The sequence below is a fragment of the Manacus candei genome, unplaced genomic scaffold (assembly GCF_025592945.1).
Source record: "Manacus candei isolate 608988 ecotype Guabito, Panama unplaced genomic scaffold, ASM2559294v1 h1tg000119l, whole genome shotgun sequence".
NCBI lineage: Eukaryota > Metazoa > Chordata > Aves > Passeriformes > Pipridae > Manacus > Manacus candei.
The window spans coordinates 1,873,643-1,898,157 of record NW_026138167.1 but is presented as its reverse complement, the minus strand read 5'-3'; the positions used below and the strand labels follow the sequence as shown (position 1 = coordinate 1,898,157).

At 45.7% G+C, this 24,515-nt stretch overlaps 1 protein-coding gene across 5 annotated transcripts in view; it reads left to right on the top strand.

The window, feature by feature from the left end:
• Positions 1 to 24,515, top strand: part of RORA (RAR related orphan receptor A) — a 388,788-nt gene that overhangs the window by 350,868 nt on the left and 13,405 nt on the right. For 4 of the 5 annotated variants that reach the window (XM_051770515.1, XM_051770517.1, XM_051770516.1 and 1 more), the window contains 3 exons: positions 13,363 to 13,448; positions 22,076 to 22,217; positions 23,825 to 24,220. In XM_051770515.1, coding sequence (XP_051626475.1) covers positions 13,363 to 13,448; positions 22,076 to 22,217; positions 23,825 to 24,220 — 624 coding nt within the window. The remainder of the gene's footprint in view (positions 1 to 13,362; positions 13,449 to 22,075; positions 22,218 to 23,824; positions 24,221 to 24,515) is intronic. The other variant, XM_051770519.1, reaches the window with a different exon arrangement.

The following is a 24,515-nucleotide window of genomic DNA, read 5'->3' as shown; positions in this document are numbered from 1 at the left end:
GAACAGAGGAACCAGGAGGAGACCCACTTTGTTCTCGCTTTTCACTCCTCCGTCAGCAACAAAGAAGGTGGTTTTGAATTTTAAAGGATTTTGTGGGAAAACAGTTGCCTGTGTGGTGGTGTTCAGAGAGCCTGCAGCCATCCCTGTCCCTGCCTGGTTTGCAGCACGCTGCTCTCCTGTGCCTCTGGTAACCCGGAGAGGGAGTTCTCATTCTCACCAAGTCCATTAATAGCCCGGGATGGGTGTTTGGTGCCTGAGCACCTTCAGCTTCTCACCCTGATTTGCTGAAGATTGTCGGAGTTGCACTGACAACGTCAGCGACACCCTCAATTCAATGGGGTCTTTTTCTGTAGAATAGTTACTTGGTTAGCTTGTAGTCATTATTTTAAATTTTGCTATCTAAGCATGTTAAGGTTTTATTGGTATTATTCCTTCAACAGCAATATTGGTTACTCCAGGCATTGTTTAAAAGCTTATTTTTTTGCAATTCTTAAAGAGAGATTTGGCTTAGAGCAAAATCAGTAAGGGAAAAAGAATTAGGAAATCAAACCCTTCCTTTCCCTTTTTGAACCTCTCGGTTTTCCAACCTCAAATAAGTACGTGAAAGGGGTTTAACAACTTTAAATTGGATTTTGGAATGTCAGATGACTCTAATAGCCTTTGTACACAAATAACAACAGAAGAGCTGATTATTGTTTCTGGGCTCTGTGATGCACTTACGTAATCATTAATCTTGGCACTTCTTTATCTGCAGCAGATTAGGAGGCCACTGTCATTTTGAAGACTGCCATTAAGTAGACTTTGTTAGTGTTTAAATATGTGAAGCTTAACTTTAAGCTTCCTTAATGTATGCAGTGGAGGTATCCTGTGGTACGGCGCTGCAATCGAGCTGTTGTAGTGAGTCTCAGTCACATATCTGCTGCCACAGTCTGACCTCAGACACGGGTTTATGTACAATGTTTGTTAATCAGCCTCTGAAGACACTCTGCAAGCTTTTTAAGCGTAAAGCATTAATATATCCGTTTGAAACAGCGAGCAAACTTGCTTTATCTACTACCTTTCAGTTGGTTTAATCACCAAGAGGCAGGAAATTAAATGCTGTGAAATGAGTAGACAGAAGGGGTTTTAATGAAGGTCGTAGCACCTAATCTGATTGTGGCAAAGGAAGAGATTTTGCTAGACCTTTTCTTTTCACAAGCTTGTAATTCTCTAAAACGTTTTTGTGGGCAACTCATTTTTTTTTTCTTTCATGATCCTTGTCATGAAATGAAGAAGGTTTTCAAACAGAGTGTGGTGTGTATAGACATCATGAGGGTATAAAGAAGCACAGAAGCAGAGCCAAGTCCAGGGAAACAGCGTGAGCGTGGTTGGGGGGGACATCACTGTAATGTATGGTTTGAAGAACATGTTAGGGAAAAAAGCTTTCTCTGTGACAGGAGTGTTTTTGAGGCTGTTTGATAGAACTGATGGTGCATTTATTTTGCTGTAAGCCAGAACCCATAAAACTTCCATCTCCTCTGATACCATCCTGCACATTCTCCCTCCTGGTGCAGTTTTTGGGGCCAGGTCATAGTGTTTTCCTCCTGTACCCTTTTCCAGGGAACATCAGAGGGAGCAGTGCATGCCGGGCTGCAGACAGGCAGAGCTGCCCTCCTGTGGCTTCTCCATCGTCCCTGGCCAGCCAGGTGACCCTGGGCCACTTCACAGAGCTGAAGGACCATCGTGTACCTTTGTGCAAGTCAAGAAAGTACCACAAAGGCTATCAAGGAGTTCTGTGACCTGTCCAGGCAGTTGTTGCAGAAGCGATGTAACCTTCCTTTTGATCCCACATGTACATTAATACTGTTCCCTCTGAGGTGGGGCAGGGGCTAAATGAGGTGTCTTTCCTGGGGAGGAAAACACAGATATTTGTTCAGCAGAGATTTGGGCCTGCGTCATAAAAAACCGCTGTAAGCTTTTGCTGATGTCTGTACTTGCGAGTGTCTTAATATATATCAGGAAACATTTATCAGCTGTAAATAATTTCTTGGGGTTTGGGCTGTAGTGCTATTTTCATTGAAATGGAGGAACCCTAGGTATGGTTAATGTGTTTTATGCTCCCCTTCCAAGCCCCAGGGGAATAGATGAGGCTGCATTGGCTGAGGATGTGGCTTCCCCTGGTGTCCCTGGGCTTCATTAATCCTCTAATGACCTCTGCTGAGGACTCCTGAAGAGGAGCTGGGAGAAAACAACACACATGCTAGAAATAGTGGCAGTGGAAAGCATCCGTGGATTAAAACCAAGTGACCCTGTGTCAGCCAGAAAGATTCAGAATACAGACCCAGAAGAACCTTGTGTGTGAGGGAACCTGGTGGTGATTTGCTTGTAATGGCCATAAATCACAAAGGGAGTTGCAGAATTCATGCTCAGTATTGGCTGCCATGTGAATCCAGGCAGGAGGTGTTGGAGGGAGTTAATAAATGAGTGAGTGCAGCTAAAAGGCTTTTTACTGTTTAGAGTTCTCAAGTTGGTTTTGGTTGTTATTGTTCATCTCTTAGATGAATCATCTGAAAATGAAAATTTAAACTAGACTATTTAGAGTGTACCTTTGTGAGAAGCTAATGATTCTACTTGGCATACAGCATCAAAGGAAGCCTTTTTAATGACATCAAATTCATGTACAGCCAAAAAGAAAATATCTTAAAAATGCAGATGTAGTCACTTCAGAATGATGGATGAAAGTCTGGGTGAAACACTTTTTTGTTGTTTGTTTTTTTTTTTTCCCTGTAACTTTTTCTTCTAGAAGTAAATTCAGGTTTTGAGTGGTTTTTCATTGAAGTGCAACTCTCTTGGAAGGACACGGCTTCTGCACCAGCCTGGCTCTAACTTAATTGTGCAGAACCTCATTTCTCAATGCACAGCAAGACATCCAGCGATCTCTGCCGAGGGCAAACCCTTTATAAAATGTGGGCAGCATGGCAAAAACGGCAGGAGAAGCTGAATTGTGACAAACACTTGGTTTAAGAGGCCTTACTGGGTTCCCCTACTTGGTTACCTCTTCTGAGTTCATTCCATGTTCCTTTCTCCAGACTGACTCGCTCCCTCTGGGGAAAAGTCTCTCTCAAAGTGGAGCTTGGTTGAGTGGAAAGGGCCAGGGAAAGGTGTGCATTGTGGTGGAAGGTGTGGTGGTGAGGAGCTCTGAGCAGAGACCACCTTCAGGGCTGTGTGAGGCATGGGAATGCTGGGCTGGAACGGGCCATGAGCAGGAGGAATGAGGTTGTGTGTGACCCACAGTCTGCTCACTGACCTCCTGTCCCTTTGGCACTGGGCCCTGTCACCTGCTAATGAATGAAGTTAAATTGTTAATAACTTTGACACTACGTTGCAAGTGATTGGTTTTCCCAGGTCTGTGTGTTTGGGTGGGTTTTGTTGTTTGTTTTGGGGTTGTTTTATGACTAGTACCTGTGGGTACATTGGAATAGGGACTAAAATGATTGCCTTCAGAGTGTTGATAATTTCAGATTGTTTGCAGCCTATGAAAAATACTTCAGTGAAGGCTGTTGAGCTGTGGTAGCTGTGGCTGACTTGCTGAAGTGGTGCATAAAATTGACAAGTGGTTGATAAGATCTTCTTTGTTTTCCTACTGCAAGCAAATAAACAGAAATGTGAGATGTTGCCCTAAGCCAGTACAATTAACTAGGGAAAAGAAGGTGGGAGGGCAGTGTTGGAGTCTACAAATGCCAGTCTTCAGAAGACCCTGTCCAACACCTGAGAGTAGCAAACTTCATATCAAATGGGGGCTCTGTGCGTTAGTCTGTGAAGCAAATGTCAGAGGTAATTTAGATTTTGACTCCAAAATGCCACATTTCTACAAGACTTTATTTATTATAACCAATTCTATATTAGTTTCTTCCAGAGATTTAGGAAGTGGGACAGAAGTATAAAGACATTTAAACTTTTCAGTACAAGTTTCTGGAGGAAAGGGGGAGAATGCATTTAGTATTGCCCAGCTTACTCCAGCAAATAAATGAACTGTGTTCTCCTGCAGATTTCATTTTTTTTTCCCTCTCCACTACTAGTACAGAATGAAAGACCAGCTTCAGGAAGGAGAAATTGGTGTAGATTTATTTTTCCCAATGTAAGAGAAAAATAAGTTGCAAAGACTATGAGAACCTCAGTGTGATTGAATGTACAAGGGCATTGCCTCAAGGTGCTCACACATCTTGGCCCACCAGCTCCATTCTGCTGGTCGTTTTTCCTGTGACAGACAATGTGCAGTGGTTGGTTTTAGCAGCACAGGGTAGGTTTGATCATGGCAGAATTGTGTTTGTACCCCTGCTGCAGGTGTTCCTCTTCACAAATGCTCAGGGTTAGTGGTTTTCTGTAGGAAAAATTAGGGATGTCAAAGCCTGAGTGAACTCCAGAACCCTGTAAAAAATACATCAGGGAGGCACATAAACCCCACTTGCTGCTTGGGAAGAAATGCAGGAGCAAAGCAGAGTAGAAAAAATGCTGGCAGTTCCTGTGGTAAGAGCTCACACCTCTATTCCTTCTAAAACTTGTGTTTTGTGCAATTTTGTCAAGAGCAGTGCTCTGTAGGGGTGTAATTAAACCTGTAAGCTTGGTTTTTAAAAGTGAAAAAGGGAAGTAACAAAGTCAGACAAGAAGCAGGGCTGTTGAGCAGTTCTGTGGCAGCTTCCATCTCTTCAGTCCAGAACGCTGCAGGTTGGGTGCTCTGGAGGTCTGCTCACAGTTCCTTGGGCCATAAGACCAAAACCCAAGATTTGGCAGTAAGCACCAGTCATCTGAGGTAGCTGTAGATAGAGGTAGAAATAAAGAATGATTATCCTGCTTATATAGATAATGAGACACCAGCTACCATCCCCATTCTCACAGCATATCAGCACTGGGGAGGATTATAGTATTTATAGTATCCATTTCTTGACATGCAGTTCAGGGCCTTGATTAAAACTGTATTATATTTCATTAGAGAATTACATGATTGCAGTGGCAGTGAGTTTTCTTTTCTTGTGAAAAACTTTTTCTGAATTGCTTTATCTAACAAGAATTCCATTTAGCCCAGTCAAATTAATCATACTCCAAGCTGTGTTCGTTAATTTTCAGCCAGAGGAAGAAAAGGGGGATGAAATCGTTGAATGTTTATTCATAAAGCACCTGAGCCACCAAGAAAGTGAGAAGTCAAAATGTTACAGAAAAAAAAAAAAGGTGTCTTATGAAATTTGGAAGTCTCTTCTGACCACGTGGAAATTATCAAACTAGTCTTCAGATGCCTTGGTTTTGAAATGCACAGGACATTGCATAGAAACACTTCTCCCTTCCCTCTTTCCCAGTTCTTGTTCTTTGCTATGGAGCTTGGTTACTGGGCTGTTCCTGTGTGCTGTGGCAGTGAGGGGATCTCCTCCACTATAAAAAGACACATTTGTATTCAGAGTTGGGTTTTTCTGGGTTTTAACTCCTCCTCAAAAGAAGTTGTTACAGTGTCCGTATTTTCAGCCATCTTCATTATTTGATTTAAGCTCATGAAAGCAATAACAAAGCTGGAGCTTTTGGAACTCCCTGGATTTCCCAAAGTGGGAGGATGTCAATTGTGTGCCCAAGATGTAACAAGGGGTTGATTCTCCTCTGTGGTCCTGGACAAGAGAACACGTCTGGATGCAGCAGAATGAGAATGTTTCTGGATGGGTAAAGCAAAGATAGTGGAGAGAGAGAGAAGACTGTTATACAGAAGGAAATTAAAATCACTCAGTGTTGTACACGTGAATGAGAGGGAGTAAACATCCTCTCTGAGTTCCTCTAAAACTCCTAAATCAATTTATAGCTTGTTTGTGTTCGTAAACACTTGCACAAGTCCTACATTGTTGGTGTTGGGACTTGGGTTTAATTTTTCTTCATGAAAATTAAGAATATTACGATATTATGACATTCAAGTTTTTCAGCAATTTTCTATTTGAATATGACATTAAAAACATAGAGACCTCACACAACAGCTTCACTAAAACAGTTTTGCCTGTTAGAGGACCCAAACCCTTTTCCATCTTGCCTTCTCTCATTAGGTATTCAGGTATTCTTTGTTGAAGCCAGTCCTTGATGCGACAGCAAAGCTTTGGTTCTTTAAGTTAAAATTTGTACCAGTAAAATTTCTTGACTTAAAGCAAAACAGTAGCCCTGAACAATAGCCCTGAAGTGATTCTGGCGGGAGCACGGGAGCTCTTCCTGCACCTTCAACGTGCCCAAGTCAGTGACAGGTTGAAAGAATTGAGGCTGATTGCTAAAAGTCAGCCCTGCAGCCCCAGCAGGCTCCGGGGGTGCTGTGCTGTTTGTCAGGATCTCCTGGGACACCCTTTGGAGGGGAATGTTTGCGGGGTTGGGAGGGCAGTGTCAGGGATCCAGCTGTGCCCAGGCCCACAGAGCTTGTCCTGGCATTGCAGCATTTCTGCCCCGTGCGTTTGAGGTGTTGCTCATACTTTACTTTTAATTAATACTTTGGTGGCCATGTTCGTTTCTACTCCACCCATCACACCCACAGACTTCAAAGGATTTGTACCAGTATAACCCCAGTATTTATTTTATTTTATTACCAGTGTGATTTCCTAAGGAAACAAGGCTTGGAGAGGTTGTTTGTGTTTGTCTGGTCTTCTGCCCATCACCCCAATCCTCCTGATTTCCAGAGTATTTTGGCCAAATTTGGGAGCATCGGCAGTTCCAAAGATGTGAAAATGGAAAAACATACCCAGAAAGTTCCCCATCTGATACCCCCTGAGGGCCACTGCACAGCTGAGCTCAGCTAGAGGAGGATCTGTGATGGAGAGGAAGACACAAGGAATATCCTGTGTGCTGGGAAGGCTTCTGCTGGAATTTCAGCCTTACTGGACCTGAGAAGGTCCAGCTGTGAGACACAAACCTCCGGGATACTGGGCTTTGGTAGTTCTCTGGATCTCCTTGTTGCCAGGTGTATCCCTGCAGGCTCCTGCTCGTGGCCAGAGTGCCGTTCTGGTGGGGGCCGTGTGTGGGATAAACACCCCTTCACCAGGGATGGGCAGGAACATTGCACAGCTCTGCTCGGATGGGCAGGAACATTGCACAGCTCTGCTGAGAGCGCTGACCGGGGGGTGTAAAACCGCCTCAGCTGTGTCCCAGGCAGCTCCGTGCTCAGCAGCACTCGGTGTTTGGGGTCTGGGAGGGGACAGGTCCCTGGGTGCAGTGCTGGGTGGCAGAGCTGTGCTCAGCAGCACTGAGTGTTTGGGGTCTGGGAGGGGATGGGTCCCTGGGTGCAGTGCTGGGTGGCAGAGCTGTGCTCAGCAGCACTCGGTGTTTGGGGTCTGTGAGGGGATGGGTCCCTGGGTGCAGTGCTGGGTGGCAGAGCTGTGCTCAGCAGCACTCGGTGTTTGGGGTCTGTGAGGGGACAGGTCCCTGGGTGCAGTGCTGGGTGGCAGAGCTGTGCTCAGCAGCACTCGGTGTTTGGGGTCTGTGAGGGGATGGGTCCCTGGGTGCAGTGCTGGGTGGCAGAGCTGTGCTGCCACCAGCGCCGGGCTCCGCGGAACTGCAGCGCTGGAACTGCAGCGCTGGGAGCGGCAGGTGTTGGCAGGCGGGGGGTTTGCAGCCAGCTCAAATTACCGAGGGTACATGACAGAGCAAATTATTTAGGTAATGAAGCTGAAAATGCAGGAAGATTAGAATATTATATAGTAAAATCATTCCTTGTTAATTCAGTTTGTGATCAGATATCATGTTGCTTTAAATACCACATTACATGCGGTACCCTTGTTTGAGTCAATGAATATGTATGACTGTGTCACTGAATATGCATGCCTCCTAATTTAATCAATATACTTACAAACAGCACTAGCAGGGATGTCTGGCACAAACTGCAGCCCTTTAGAAGCAGGTTGGCCCAATTTGTCTGTGTATCATGTTTGTCTGTGAGCCCTTCTGGCTGAGCAGCAGGACAGTGAGGTGGGGACAGGTGAGCCACGTCCGGGGAAGGAACTGAAACCTTTGCTGCAGTCAGGGAAGGGGTGACTTCTTGAGCAGTGCCCCGAGAGCCAGGAGGTCCCAGCTACCACCCTGGCTGTTGTGTGTACCCCACATCCAGCCTCCAGGCAAGTCCTCAGCTCAGCCAGCACTTGGGGTTGGCTTAGGATGCTTCCCCCGGAAAGCCCTGGATCCCAGAAGGATGTGCAGTGCCCACAGAGGTTTTAAGGAATAGAGACCAGTCTGGCAGACTAACCAGGATGTGCTTAAGTCCATCTTTGCTGAGTGAAAAAGGAAGGTGTGTGCCTGGAATTTCTCTACCCTGGGAGCTGTGCCAGGGAACATCTCAGAAGTTTTCATGGCTCAGTGGTGCCAGAGCACAGAGGCAGTTGGGACCCCTTGGACTGGGGGGGAAGGGAGCACTTCCCACACAGGTTTGCCTTGCCAGAAAATGCTAATTTTTAAGTTCAGAATTAGTAAGAGACAGTCAGATTCACCCAACTTTCACCTTCTAATAGTTAGGCTTGTAATTAAGGTATCATTAAATTCCTTCACTGTTGAGTGAAGAGGAGGCATCTCCACTCAGGGGTTCATTTTGCTTGTCTTGAATAAGATGAATCATGCCCTTTTTCCTTCTGCTTTCTCTTTCTCCCTTCCTTTCCTTTTCTCTTTATTTCTTCCTCCCTTCCTCAGCACTGTAGAAGCAGACAAGACAATTAGCTTCAATCAGGTACCCAACTTTCAAGATAGCTCAGGTCAGCGAGGTGAATCTCACCTAAAAGGCAGGAATGGGAACCAATATTTGCTTCCACAGAAGAGCCCTTCCCAGGATACCAAATCTGAGGTTTCATACCTGTTGTGAATTGGGAAAAAAAGTGTTATTTGTGTGCATGTACCATTTTAAAATAACAGTGTGAAAGCAGGAGGAGGAACAGAAAAATCCTTTCTCTACCCCAAGACAATTAATTCACTAGGAACAAACATTTCATTCAGACACCTCAATGGGGAGGAAGAAACTTCTGTCTTTGGAAAATAATTTTTTCTTCTGAAAAATGTGTTCTTCAGGGTGGACTGGTAATACACTTTGCTGTGTTGAGGCTCAGTGTGTTTCTGTTTAAATGACAGAACTGGGGAAAAGGATGCCCTGTGCTTTACTTGGCTGCACAGCCCTGAATTGAGTCTGCCCAACAAGTCAGAAGGGAAGAAATTCAAGATTATGATGAGCTCGTGCAGAGCATTCCCTCACAAACACAGAATTGGATTTTCTTCCTTCTCTCCTGCTCAAACTGGACAAGGAATAAAGCAACGTTTCATGGTGCAGGAATTAACAAAAAGGGAGAGGCTGTCTAGAGGGTTTGGTTGGAGGAGGAAGCTCCAAAAAGGCAGGCAAACCCAGTGAAACTGTTCCAGGTTTGGGGAACAGGAGGGAATAAGGCATATTCTTGTGTTTCAGGTGCCAGGAAAAGATGTCATTTCGTGCTGTCTCTGGTTGTGTGGTAGGCACATTCCCTAGGAGTGAGGTGGAGGCAGTGTGTTATTGCAGCATACCAGAGCTGCTTCAGGCAGCTGCCATGTGCAGGCAGTGCATGGAGGAAGAGGAAAGGTTCAGGGGGTAAAAAGAGGGGTCTTTTCCCTGTGATACTTGGGCTCAAGTTCCTGTTCTGTCTGATTTTGAGCAGATGAGAGTCCACACTCCTTTCTCCTGCTGTCAAATGAGGATCATCTGACATTGCAGAAGGGAAGTCTGGTGATAGCACAGCTCCAGGTGAAGGCCCATAGACTGAGAGGTGGTGGTGGCTGTCAGAGGCCCTCTCCTGTGGAGATGAGCTGCTGTGACATCAGTCTGTAGGGATTGCTGCCTCCAGCCCTTGAATGGTCCCTTCTTTCTCTCAGGACCTGTTTCTGTAGCAGCTTGTTCTGTGCCTGCAGTGGCTCTTGGAGCTTGAGCTCGCATTTGTTGCTCTTGGTGGTTTGGTTGAGCTTTTATTCCTCCTCATTGCTGCCTTTGGCACAGGACATCCTTGGTAGTATTCTGGAGCACTGTTATTTCAGGGTGTGAAAGAGTCTTAGGCCTTTAATCTGGGAATACAAACTACATCTGTCACCTGGGTATCTGTGGTGGTTTCTAAGCAACCACAAGAGTTTATTTTTTTCTGCAATTCATATTTAAGAAATAATTTGCTCATGCATGAACCAGAATCAGCCTGAGCACCACCCCAGGAGACAGAAATTGTAAACTGTAATTTAGGCTAATTCTAGTCTAAAACATGAATTAGAGTATTTTATGTAATCTTGAAAAATATACCATATAAATAAATGTAAGCACAGAACAGGTACAATTAATTTGAGCACAGTAGGAAGCTTTAAGTAACTCTGGGAATGTGAGAAACCAAGTCGGAACATATTCTTGACATGTAAAAATATTTCCCACCTGCCTTGTTTGCATAAGAACAAGGTTTTAGCAAGTACATATTTGCATGTCAAAGTTAAAAGTGGGGAAAATATTTTCACCCTTGTAAGAAAAAATGCATAATCTTGGCGCAGGCAATTTGCATTTAGTGAGTTTAAAGTATCTTTAAGTCCTTTCATGCTCTGTGGAAAGTGTATGAACGTGACAGGGGTTCCATTTCAATGAGTGCATTTGCACAGGCCCCACGTGGAGCAGTAATTGATCTGATCTCTCTGTGCAGTCATTTCTGCTACAATTGGTTGTGGCAGTCCCGAGTGAGTTCTGCTGCCGAGATCCAGCCACTGGCCTGTGTCTCTGAGTGAAACAGGAACTTGGAGTTTTAAATGCTCTGTGCCTGATTGAAAGGCAGTACCTTGAAGATGTAAATTTGAGTACCTGATTTGGTGCCGTTGCTCATACAAACGATGGTGGGTAAATGCTGGCACAGCTGGAGCCTGTGAATCTGTGGAGATTCTCTTCTGCCAGTAAAGCACCCTGGAAAATGCATTTGGGACTAATTATGGCACCTTTTAGACTATTACTAACCTAGCTTTAGGCCATCACTTTGAAGGCATGTTACATTCCTTCAGAAACCCTCTGCAAATGTCCTGTTGCTTAAGAAATAGGGATTGCATAGACAGGCTTCATGGGTGATTTAACTAACGTGCTGGAGATTGTAGATAAACCAGATCCAATTATATCATACCTCTTCAAAATAAGGCAGTAATTATGTATATAAATGGGAAATGTAAAAAATACATTGCCATGGAGCTGTGGAGATAAGCCTTGTCAGTGCCCTGTCCAAGGAGCTGCACAAGGCTGCTGATTCACTGCAGCACAGCAGAGAAATAATCCTGTGTTGGAAAGGCACCACTGGGATTTGGTAGAGCTATTCTGGAATTTGCCCACAGGATTGCTCTCTGAATTTGAACTGCACATTGTACAAATCCTGAGTTTCTGTGGGTTTCAGCCTGTTCTTCAGTCTGTGGATGTGAGGGGGGGTTGTGCTGCCCTTTCTGCTCCAAGCTTTGTTCATAAACATATGATGCCCCAGTAATAATTTATGTAACACATTAATGAAACAGCACACACGTTATTTTCCCCTTTTATTAGTTCACTTCCTGCTCCATTGTTTTTAATGTGTTTGCTGAGAGCAAAGTGAACTAAAAACCATTTTGGGGGAAGAAGTGTTTCCTTCCTTAAGTGTCCTAAACAGACCTTTTGATTTCAGCCTGTGGTTTTGTCACTGCAAGGACGGTGGGGGATCAAAGGTCAGGAATACAAAGGTCCTTACAATGGAAGGAGATGCAAGTGGTGTCCTGCTGTATGAAAATATCCTGAAAGCTGCAGTGAACTGCAGTGTAGTCCATGGCTGTTGGGCACTGCTTTCCCCAGCAGACATTTCAGCTGCTCTTGGATTCCTGGGAGCAAATAAGTCCCATTTGGGTGCTGCTCAGCTGCCCCCATCATTGCACTTGGTGTCACCTGGAGAATGTTTTGAAGGAATATTTCAGCACAGTCAGTGCTGTGGTACAAGTCTTCTGCTCTCCTGCTTTATAGTTATCTTATGGTTTGGGCCAGATCCTGAGCTGCAGTGAACTGGAGCACACAGGAACACTGCAAGATGATTCTTATTTAATATTAAGCAGCCAGTTAGGGATTTAATAGCATGTAAAATGCAGTGTTTTTAAGAGCAGACATGAATTTTTGAAAACACTGTTGAGTACAACTGAAGTTAAGCTGCTGCACTGTAAGACAGTAGCATTAGATGGGATTTTATGTGTTGTCATAGCCTGGATAGCTAAACTGGATGAAATAGCAGCTCTCTTGAACAGGCAGGCAGCTGGTGACTGGATTTCAGTTCCTCAGGAGATGAACAGCACTTGCTAACGTGTCACAGCTCCGGACACAGCACGAGGGGTGTTTGTCCTGCTCAGACCAGGGCACTGCTGCAGCCTCATCCCGACCCCACTGGGCACAGGGGGCTGTCCTGGGCACAGGGGGCTGTCCTGGGCTCTCCAGTCTCTGCCTGGAGCAGGGGGTGTTTGGGAGCACAGCCAGGCACATGGGAGATGCAGGCTGCTGCTATTCCATAGGGTGAAGCAGTGCCTTAACCCTGTCCAAACAGACTTGCCAGTAAAATACTGCAGCCAGGGACTCCAAAAGAGTTCCTGGGCATAGAGGAGTCCCCTCTTAATCCTCCATGCTCAGATGGGAAGGTGCTTGATTTAGAGATAATCACACAGCGAGTTGAGTTCAGTAGGTGTGTTTATATGGATGGATTTCAATACAGAAAATGAGGGCTTCCACACCTTCCAACTGCCCAGCATTTCCAGGCTGGGCCGACTGCTCTGGCTGCAGTGGAGGGACTCAGTGCTGCTGTGTGTGCTCCTGCCTCGCTTGTTCTGTGGGAGAGCACACACAGATACGTGCTGATGGTTCCCTTTCTGCTCAGATACAAAAGTTACGGATTTTTCATGCAAAATGCAGTTGCTCTTCACCTTGTTCCCCCCCTTTAGGACTGGCCATGGGAGCTGAGTGGCCCCTCTGGGAAAAGTGGTGCAGGGCAAACTTTAAAATTGCCTGCTATGATCTCACATGAATGCGATTGGAAGAAACCTTTCTAGTGTCATCTTAGCTCTTTGGCCAAAATGTGAACTCTCCTACTCTTTTTGGCTTTGAAATGCTGATTCCAGCCTTCTTGTGGGTTCTTAAACACCTTCTCAAATGACCCATTTTAATAACCCAAAAGCTATTATATAACGAGCAGCCATAATTTAGTCCAAAGCTCTAGGGGATCCTTGCAGTTCAGCAATGAATAGTTAATGCAGTATAATGTTTAGCAGGTTATTAGTTTTCACTGTACAAATGCTGATCAGGGAATGCTTTTATAAGGTGTTTAAAAGAAAATGTAATTAACTGGTTGCGTGCTTCTGTTGCAGCTCAAATTGAAATTATTCCATGCAAGATCTGTGGAGACAAATCATCAGGAATCCATTATGGTGTCATTACATGTGAAGGCTGCAAGGTAAGCTTCTAAAATATTAAGTCTGAAAACAGCACTTAGCCTTTTGATAGTGATTATTTTCCTTCCTTTTTTTAAAGAGCAAGCATTGGGCCTAAGTAGGATCAGTGGATTCCATTTCAAAGAATATAAAACTGTTGGGGATTCTGAAGCACTGGTTTTATTTGGGTTTTAAATAGTACATTTCTGTGACACACACACCTGCACTGCCACAGATTTCAGGACAATCCTCAGACTCACAGTTGTGCTGTGTGTGCTGTAAACTGCCTTTCTCTGAGTCAGCAGAACAGGGACAGGAGGATGATCTGCTTCAGGCAGAGCAGCAGGAGTCAGCTCAGTGGGCTCAGCCGAGGGGGAGTTGGGCTTTCTTGCCTCTCCCTCTCTGCTTTTGCTTTGTAAACTGTATGAAGCTGTGCTGAAATAGGTGAGAGCTCTCTGCCCCTCTGTTTTGGTTTGTACTCAGCTGCAGTTACAAATCCATTCTGTTTGGCAGGAGGTGGTGTTTCCATGCCCCTGCTGTTCAGCCTGCAATACAACCACTGCTGCCTGAGGTTTGGGCTCTGGATTTTGTCCTGGAGCTGTACCTTGGTTACTCTAGTGAACAAGGGTTACACCAGCAGCATTTCTATTTTGTTCACAAGCAGGAATTAAACTGGGCAATGCCAGGTGAGAGTGGAGTGAAGTGGTCAGTCCTTTTGCTCACCAGTGCAGGATGCCAGCCCTGGCTTGGGGTGACACAGTGTGCACAGCCAAGCTCCAGCTTGTTGCTCTCTTCGTGTGTGTACATGTTGCAGTCCCCTGCTGGTAGGTTTTCTCCTGTTAATCTACACTTCAGGGATGAAGAATTCATGACAGTTTTTAGTCTGCTCTCCTGACATGTTTGATAACCACAAGCCCTTCTTCTCTGCATTCACATTATAAAGATTTCTTCTGTGGTTTTCCAAAGGTTTTTGTGTTTTCAGTAGCACATTCTCTGAGTCTCACGGAAGTATCGGTAAGAAGGAAGGAAAAAGAATAAATTTAAGAATCTTAGAATGATGTGGGAAGAGCACCTTCTGCCCTTTCTGACTGCTGTTGCTATGGAAAATGCAAGAAATGCACTGAAAATGTATTGATAACAAAGTGATGACTTTTTGCAGGTTTATGTGGCTGAGCAGCCTTTATCAGATGCCAGCTGAGGGAAGTGGCAGACGTTTGCAGGAGAGTTCTGCTGTGGGACTGTCTTGTCAAAGGAGATCCAGTTGTGTTCAAGGTCCAAGACCTCTTTAATCCTTAGGTGGTCTGGGACCTGGATACGTGAGAGGCTGCCTGGAGATCCCTGGCAAACATCCTGGCACACAGACAGAGGTTGGTGTGGTGCTCTTGGGCCTTTTCCACACGGCTGTGGTGGAGCAGGAGTGGCTGCTGAAGGACAGGAATGGAAAGGAAGGGAAAGGAAAGCTGCCAGCCCTGTTATCCTCTGTGTGGTCCTCATGCAGCTCTTCAGCCTGGCCTTCCCCTGAGGGCTGAGTGAGCAAAGCCCCCTCCAGAAGCAGCAGGAAAGGGGGGGAGCAGCCCCTGTGCTCACACTCACCTTGGGGAGGAGGAGCTGGCAGGCCCTGGGCACTGCAGGTGGGAGACAGGGCTGTCCATGGAGCACTGCTCCCTTGGAGGGACTGCTTTCCCGGGAATAAATGCAAATGTGAGTTATTAGGAGAAAGGTCCTTTGTGCAGCAGTCAGAACAACAGATGCCTGCTGATAGTGAGGAATGTGTGTGCAGCTCCTTACCTGTTAGAACAAAGGATTTGCCTTTGAATGCTGGATAAATTGCAGGACTGAGGATCCCACTGGCATGGTCAGCTGGTGGGAAGGGCAGAGGGCAAGGCAAGCAGGCAGGTGTGCTCAGCACACTGAAACACATCTGGACCTCAAGGCAGAGTGTGCTAAGGAAAACAGTGGCCCATGAGTTTGGCATTTTCTCCCTCTCTTGGAAGAGCACAATAAAGTTTGGTGGCCATACACTTTCAGGCAGAATTTAAAAGCCAATGAATATCAACTTAGTTAACTGAGTTCTTTTCCTTTCAGGAGAGAAATAACTCTGCAGCTCAGTTGTCTTAGTGCCAGAGCCCAGATGACCTGCAGGTAGTGACAGACAGGGCAGTGCTGGTGGACACAAGTCACAGCAAGAGTTGAAATGATCGTGACCTAAACGGCACTAAAAGGCCCTGCTGTGGCTGATGGATTCTGTTTGTGCTACACCTTTCCACAGTAATGTCAACAAAGTCTCACCCAGCAGAACTATTTTGGCTGGTGAAAAGGTTGGCATAGCTTGGCTTCTGCCAGGGGAGCCAGGTGTGTGTTGGAATGGGTTTTTTTCCCAGCTTTTCTGTGGCTGCGACTGCTGCAGGTTGGAGCACGTTTCATTGCTGTTCATGTTCTGCTGAACCTTCCTCTGGAACAAGGACTTGGCTGTGCTCTGGCTCTGGAGCACATCCTGCACCCACAGTCCCAGGGCAGCCAGGGGGGTCCTGCCCAGTGCCCCAGACCCACCCCTGGGTTGGCTGGCAGGAGGGAGCAGATGTGCTGCTGCCCTCTCAGCCCCAGCCTGGCAGGGGTGACCTACAGGCAGCAGCAGCAAAGTGGGGCCTTTTCAGCTCCTGCTGGTTTTCACTCCAGTTTAGTGTGAACTTCAGTGTTACTCAGTAGTAACATTAACTGAAATGTTACTGTGCAAATACTAATAACCACCAGAAATAGAATTTATTTAAAACTTAAAGTGAGGTTTTAGTTGTGAAGACGTACTTTGCAGTTCTAATCTGTATGTGTGGAATCACAGACCAGCTCAGGTCAAATTGCCTGTTGCTGATCTTGTTGCTCTTCTGCAGGTTGGCAACCCTTGCATTTCACAGAGTTGAAAGTTGCCTGACTGTTTTTTTTTGTTATATTGCATTTCACATAAGTAGAATTGAAGATTTGTAATGAAACCCATTAGTGTTTTTCGAGAAGTTTTCATTTCCTACCTTGCTGTGATGTTGCTGACTGTTTTTATGAAGTTAGTGGCAGTGTTTTGCACAAGCACCATTGAGTGCTCCCAACCCATCAGCCTATTTAGCTGAGTTTGAATATGCCTTTAAAAAAAAAAATTAACACCTCTCCTCCCCACAAGTGAAAAATTATTTTTTTTAGCCAGGCTGTGTTTTATACTTTATCTAGAAAGGCTCCTGTGGCTTATTATAGATAAAATAAATTTTAAAAGAGAGGGTTCTTTTTCTCTCTGACCATTGCTGATATCCAGTATACAACATTTGATGGGGGGAAAAAGGAAGATGAGATTAATCATATAAAGATTTTACTCAGAAGCATGGATGAGGAATGACACAAAGACTGTGCCACAACTCAGAAATAGAAGTCTGTTCTCCTGTGTCAGACTGGGAATACTGTGTTGTAGGAGCACTACTGAAAAAGTTGGCATCTGTATGGAGCACCTCCTCAGCCATGAGCTGTGGGAACCCGTTACCAACCTTTATTCTGTAGGAGGGACTGTGCTGGGAGAGTGGTTTGTACACATCCCTACTCTCTTCTCAGAGCTGAAAGTGGAATCCAGTTCCACGCTGTCAGAAAATACCTGAATGTTTCAAGGGACACAGCAAGGAATTTAGTTGGAAATGAACCTTTTGTGAATGACCTGTGTAATTTAACTGGATTTCCAGGTGCAGTGCCTTGCCTTTGCAGTCAGCAGTGTTGGTTCATGCCCACCTGCCCCACGAATGCATGCTGGGATCCCTCTCTTTACCTGACTGCACAGCTGGTCTTGCAAAGCCACCATGCAGGGCACTCCTGGGCACTTCTCGTGCTCTCAAAGGTTTATCAGTGCTGGCTTTTGTCTCTTGTGTCTTTTAAGACCCAAGATGATCTTCTTCATTGTACCTGCAAAGAACATCTGGGTTCGTTACTTCAGGAAACAAGACCTGGTGTGCTGTCCCTGCCCTTCTTGCCTCACTCCTGTCTTTATTACCTGTGTAAAACTGAACATTTTTGCTCTGTTTTCAGTGGCACTATACCTTTGTTATCAAATATTTTATTAACGTAGTTTATTAGACAATATTGTCACAGTGCTCTCCTCCCTTTACAAGTAAAATATTTGCTCATTTTCGTAAAAGGGTTAAAAATCCCATTTGAATGTTGGCCTATTACAGTGTATTTTTCTGATGTTCCTTTGAAGAAAATTTGTGGTGGTTTGCTTTGGAAAACAGTAAAAGGATGACTCCCCCCCAACTAATTGTTAATTGCTCAGAATATTGCAAAACTTAATGATACGTGGAAGTCTTTAAGTATTAGCCATAAATCATGGGATTATGAATAAGCCTTTGTTGTCACAGGCTCACACACAGTCATTCCAAACCCTCTGCCATTAGGATGCAGCAAGGCAGCTGTCAGCTGTTTTCTTGTAATTAAACAGCCAATGAGCAGCTAATTAAGACATATGTGTATACAGAAGTGGAAGTGGGTATGTTAATGAACTGTAGGAATCAATTCATTAAATGAAAATTTGTCAAAAGACCAAACATGAGCTCAGCGTTGCAGGCTGAGCCGGTGGAGGGGAGCTGGGCTGGGACACGGCAGGCTCGGCTGGGTGAGGAGCAGCCCAGACACAAACCCGGCACTGAAGGGACTGAAACTATTAATAGACTTCGCAAAAACTGCTATTTACATTTCAAAGGTCCTTTTTAACAAGTTGTTATTCAAGCTGACTTGCAGATGAAAAGTTCTTGCGCCCTCTTTTTTCCCCCAAACCTGATTTCTTGGCAGCCCGTGAAAACCCATAGGTTGTGTTGTGTATAAATAGGAGTCTGAAAGGCAGAGCTGGAGCCGGGGCCTGTAATCTGCTCTGCTCTGCTCTGCTCTGCTCTGCTCCCGGCACCGCCTTCGTGCCTCTGCATGAGGAGGATGCGGAGCTGGGAGAGGAGCCGGCGCTCTGTGCTGGCCCCGGAGAGCTCCTGCCCCGGGCCGGAGCCGCGGCCGGGGTGTTCCAGCGGCAGCTCCCGGTGCAGCGGGGTTTGTTCCGTGGCATCCCCGGAGCGCCGTGCGGGGCTGGCTGCCAGCGCTCTGCCATTGAAGGCACGTGGCTCCACAGGGCTCGGAGCATACGCGAGCACCAGGCATGCAGCCACCTCTCCTTCCCGGGGGAAATCACCGCCAGCCCCTGCCTCTGGCAGGAGGGAGGGAGGGAGCAGCACAACACAGCGCCTCTCCTCTTCTTTTAATAGAGGGGTAAAACCAAACTGTATTTACTCCTGTCATAGGGGCTTCCCCCCGTGGCTTACAGTGATGCGAGAGCACAAGGACCACCAAGAGTTTGGGAAACTCACAAGTGAAGGACAGCAATGTGAGAAATCTCTCTCTCTTGAATTTAGAAAGACGGCAAAAACTTATGAAGCAAAAGGAAGAATTTATTCAGCGCGCTGGGTCTGGTCTCACACCGAGTTTTTTGGGGAGAAAGACCCTTTGGGTTTAATTTTCATACATTTTATAGTTTCACAAAATCCCACCCTTTTTCAGATAAGTTTAAATATGTTCATTTTTGCCTAAAAAGGTTTCTTTTCTCTGAAAAGGGGCTTTCCCTTCCTTTTGATCGGTTACGAGGTGTCCCCTGTCACAAAGGATCTTCCTTTGTTCTTAGCCCAAAGAGAGAAGAGAAACCCCTGTGTACAAAATTTCCACATGGCCCTGAAAGATTTTAATTATTGGGAACTTTTATATTTTCCTTATCTGGCCGAAAAAGACCCTGATACCCAGGTCCAGTTTGGAACTTGGATATCTTACAACTTTGTGATACACCTATATATTAAAAAAACCTATTTTATTTCTCATAGCAATGTAGAAAAACTTTGAGAGCAAAAATCCTCAGTTGACCTTCATTGTAAATTCACTCCCAAATCTCAGATACATGTGTTTCTGTGCTCTGGACAAGTTTAGATTAGTTTTCGAAGTTTGTGGCAAGGTGGATTTTTTGTTTCTTTAGTGCCTGCTGATCTTTTCATAGGGTTCGTTTTTAAAAGCACTCTACTGTATCTCTGGTTTGTAAAGTGCAAGTGCTTTTAAAGGCCTCAGTTTCAGGCAGTTCTACTCTACTGAAAATTTAGCTTGAAGCTGTAACTTAGCTGATACATGGTACACTAAAATGTATTGAGCAGCTGTGTCTCTAGGGAAAATCTGGAAAAGGAAAAAGCCCAGTATTTTCTCCATTATAATACTAAAAATAATCCTCAGCTTGACAAGACTGTTCTTAATAAAGAGAAATGCCAGACTGGCAGCTCAGCCTCAGTATATCTCAGCTGAAGGAAAACATTTAGATCCTGGAGGTTTTAGGACACATTGATTAAGCTGACTCTCAGGATCTCGGCGGTGGCAGAAGAGTTCATGTGGTTCCTCTGTGAACATGTGATTCAGTGCAACTGAAAAGGTGTTTGGAGAACTGAAATTTTTGGGGACTGATGCAGAACCTTGATCAGTCAGCCCCTGGTCAGCTCAGTCCCTAATCCTGTTTTCCTGGGGAATGGTGTTGCACTTGCCTGTGGACCTGCACTGGAGTGACAGCGTCCATGAAGGGGCTCTCAGAAGTGAAGCTCTCTAACCGAAGAGTTGGTTCCTCCAGAGGGATTAGTTGTGATGTGGGGATGGTAGAAATTTCCACGGTATTTCAGGTTTTCTTTGGGGTGAAATGCACTCAGTTGGAGGTCAGTATGTGCTGTACAATCATCTCACTATTGACAAACATGGAAAAACAGCTGAAAGTTCAATCAAACAGAAACAAAGACCAGAATAAAAGGGTGAGAAATAATGTACAGGAAAAGAGGATTGAAGACAGCACCTTGAATTTCCTTCTTTTTTCTTTATACCCCATGTTTCCCCAGTAAAGTTTTAATAAAAGGGGCATAATGGACACAGACTGGTGCCCTCCTCTAAGACGGAGCAGGGGCTTTGTCTCAGTGTTTCCCCTGTCTCTGTCTGCAGGCAGTTTGTTGGGAAGTCTCTCCCTTGAGATTTGCCATGCAGAAGCCCTTTCCCCTGTTTGTCTCCCCAGTGTCTGGACAGTGTGCTGTGCTGAGGGACTCCAGCCTGCAGCCCTCGAGTAAATAAAACATTGGGAAAAGTCCAGCTTTAATTAAAAGGTGCCCAGCCTTGCCGAGGAACTATTTTCTTTGCAGCACTGTTAATTAATCCATTATGTGGCAACGTAAAACTGAAATACTGTGCTCACTGATCTCAAGTGCCTCTTTACGATGACTCCATCTTTGCAGAATCCTTGTGAAGTAGGTATTACACACACACCAGCTTATGTTTGGGCAGCCTGTGGCTAAAGGATGACATGACTTCAAAGAGAGCAGCTGGTGTAGTGGGAATGACACCACTGCTCTGAGGGAGGCAGGAAAGCTGGAGCGGGGTGGAACCTCCCAGCGCTGCCCTCCTTTGGAGATGGGGTTACTCAGCAAACACATCACACACAAAACGTGGGTTGGCTTTCCCCCTCCTTGAGAGTCTAAACCTGCACCCAGTGGAGCAGAACCTCAGTTGTCAGCACCAAACTGACTCACAAAGTGTCAGCAGTGGGGTGGCTGGGGCAGTGCCCTCCCTGTGCTGGCACTGCCGGGGCACCTCCAGTGCTGGGGCAGTTCTGGGCCCCTCAGACAGGAGAGGCACTGAGGGGCTGGAGTGTGTCCAGAGAAGGGAACAGAGCTGGGGAAGGACTGGAGCAGCTGAGGGAGCTGGGGGGGCTCAGCCTGGAGAAAAGGAGGCTCAGGGGGGACCTTCTGGCTCTGCAACTCCCTGGCAGGAGGGGGAGCCGGGGGGGGGGGGAGGATTGGGCTCTGCTGTCAGGCAAGCAACAGGACAAAAGGAAAAGGCGTCTAGTTGTGGCAGGAGAAGTTTAGATATCAGGAAAAACTTCTTCACTGAAAGGGTGGTCAGGCATTGGAGCAGGCTATCCAAGGAAATGGTGGAATCACTATCCCTGGAAGTGTTGAAGGCAGCACGTGGATGTGGCCCTTGGGGTTTAATGGTGAGCACAGTGGTGCTGAGATAATGGTTGGGCTCGATGATCTTAGAGGTCTTTTCCAACCTTAATGATTCTGTGAGTATATGAAATTCCTTTAGAAAGTTGTTCTTTGTAGGAGACAGTGCTCAGTGCTGAGTATTTTTAAACATGCATACATTGGTGAGGCTGAATGTCAGAGACTGCCACTGCAGAGAGCAGAACAGGGGAGCAGCTGCTGAATCCTCCCTGTTTTGGAGATCTGTGCTGACCCAGGAAAGATAGAAAATCCAGGAAATCTGGGTCTATAATTAGTTTTATCTCCTTTGGAAAGAACTGGTGTACCATCTGTAATATGGGATCTGTAAAATCAGTGGATAAATGTGTATTTCCTTTACATGTTATAACATCTTTTCATGAACTGTTTCTTGCTAGTTACTGTTTTTTGTTTGTTTCTAGGAGAGAAAAAAGCCCCCACCACCAAAACCCTCTTAACTTCCTTTAGTTGACTATAGAGCCCTTGAACTCCATGTTCTGTTAGGTACGCTGCCTTTCAGAGTCTTTATCTGCTGCACCAGTTAACAGCTTCTTGACTTGTATTTTGCACTCGCACGGCAGGGCTTTTTCAGGAGGAGTCAGCAGAGCAATGCCACCTACTCCTGTCCCCGGCAGAAGAACTGTCTGATCGACCGGACCAGCCGCAACCGCTGCCAGCACTGCCGGCTACAGAAATGCCTGGCTGTGGGCATGTCCCGGGATGGTAAGCACTGCTCACCTGCCTGCACACGCTGAGGGAGGCTTTGCTGTGCTCTGGGTTCAGCTCAGACCCACAGGGTTTAAAGGCTAATTGTGCATTGGGCTGATACTTGTGGTCATCGAGTGTTTTTTAGATGTTGCTCCGTATTTTTCTGTGTTATGCGTTGTATGTTTTTACATGTTCACATAAATATCAGGGCATGTATGAAGTTCTTGGGTTTATTTTTTTTCTTACTCATCTATTACAGTTCCCAGTTAAGAGCTTTGTGTCTGGTCACTTGAAGATGCAGATTTTTAGTCTGATGTTAATACTTTATATGTTTGTTCCAACTGAAGTGACCTGCTGTGGTTGCAGGTTAACACTACCTGGGTGCAGGTCAGAACTGTTTCCCAGTATCAAGAGAAGTTGAATTGTATATAATGAATAATGAAAAAAATGCAAAGAGAAAAATAATGCAGTGTTTTTTCAAAGGTAGAATTCTGAAGAAAATCTGTTCCAGTGCTGTAAATGCTAAGCTCAGAATTACAGCTGGAGTAGTGATGAAAGGCCAGCTCTGTAAGATGGACACTTATGTAATTCAGTTAGAACTGGCTTTGCAGCTGATACTTGCGCTCCTCCCCACGATGGGGGAGCTGCCACTATTTACCCAGTCTGGAGATTGGAGTCACTCTGTTCCCCTGCCACGGTGACAGCAGCAAACACACGCACGTTACTCTGGGTACACGAGGCCCCATTAAAGAGATTGTTTCCAGATTACATTTACTTCTTGAATTACATTGTCTTAATTTTTTTATTGGGCATGAGACTAAAAAGCTGCAACAGCTGATCATGTAATGACTAGTTCCTCCAACAAGTTTGCTTTCTTGTAGAGAAGTAAAAGGCAGTAGTCACCTTTCTAAAGGACGGGGCTTTTGCAGCTGATACAGGTCCCTGAAATCACATACTGTACCCTGAGGAATTCCCTGGATGCTACAAACCAGTTGCTGCTGGCTGACAGCTACTGCCTCTCAAAGCAGTAGTAATCTGTGTGTGCACGTGTGTACACACACAAATGCAGGTTTAACAGTTGCTCACCTAGTAACACTTCTGCTTGTCACAGCGGTGCTGGAGGCAGGTTTGGTGATTCCTCCCATGTGCTCTAGTCCCAGTCCCAGTCAAGCTTGTTATTGATACACTGTGAGCGATACCCCACGTGTTGGCACCTATTTTTAAGTTCACTCTGTGGTGTGAATGTGCAGCTGACAGGAATTGGACAGTTCATCCTGGGCCAGCATGTTCTGTTTTAACTTCTGCTTTTCCAGGTAGGACTTGAATGCTGAAGAGATGCATCTGTCAACTTTGTTGGACGTTCAGGAGAAAATCTTTTCGGTACAGAAGTGGGAAGTTAATGAATGAAGCTAAACCAGTGGCTTCTAATAGTCCATTTCAGTTGCATGTTCAGAGGGTGTTCTAAAGAGCAGGGGCTGCAGCTGAGTCCCTGTGACCGAGAGCAGCGATCCTTAGGTCTGCCTGTGCTCTGGTTTGGGGTTCCCGTGGTGTGTAACGACTGGAGGCAGCTCAGAGCCAGCAGTGGGGGTGTGGGAAGGTAACAGCCTGTGTCTGTGTTTCAGCTGTAAAGTTTGGTCGGATGTCCAAAAAGCAGCGGGACAGCCTGTACGCGGAGGTGCAGAAACACCGACTGCAGCAGCAGCAGCGCGACCACCAGCAGCAGCCGGGAGAGGCAGAGCCGCTCACCCCCACTTACAATATCACCACCAACGGGCTCACAGAGCTGCACGACGACCTCAGTAATTACATTGATGGGCATACCCCTGAAGGTAGCAAAGCAGACTCTGCAGTTAGCAGCTTCTACTTAGACATACAGCCTTCTCCAGATCAGTCGGGTCTTGATATTAATGGAATCAAACCAGAACCAATATGTGACTACACACCAGCATCGGGCTTCTTCCCTTATTGTTCTTTTACAAATGGGGAGACCTCTCCAACTGTGTCCATGGCAGAATTAGGTAATGAGAGAGAAAAGCTTACATTCTAATTGTCTTAACAGTACCCTTTGGATTAAAGTGCCACATTTAGCCAGGTGATAGTGAGAATGCTGCTTCAGTGGAGCTGGGAGCATGTGTGGGCATGCTGCTATGACGTGCACAGTGTCCTCATCTCGGGGTACACACAACAACTTACCCCTCTGGCCTAAAACTCCAGGAGCCTGGGGCTGATCAGCTCTAGGAGTGCTGCTTTTGCTTTCAGTCCTTGCAATAGAACCCTTTGAATACTGATTAACAAACTAATTCTTAGTGCTGA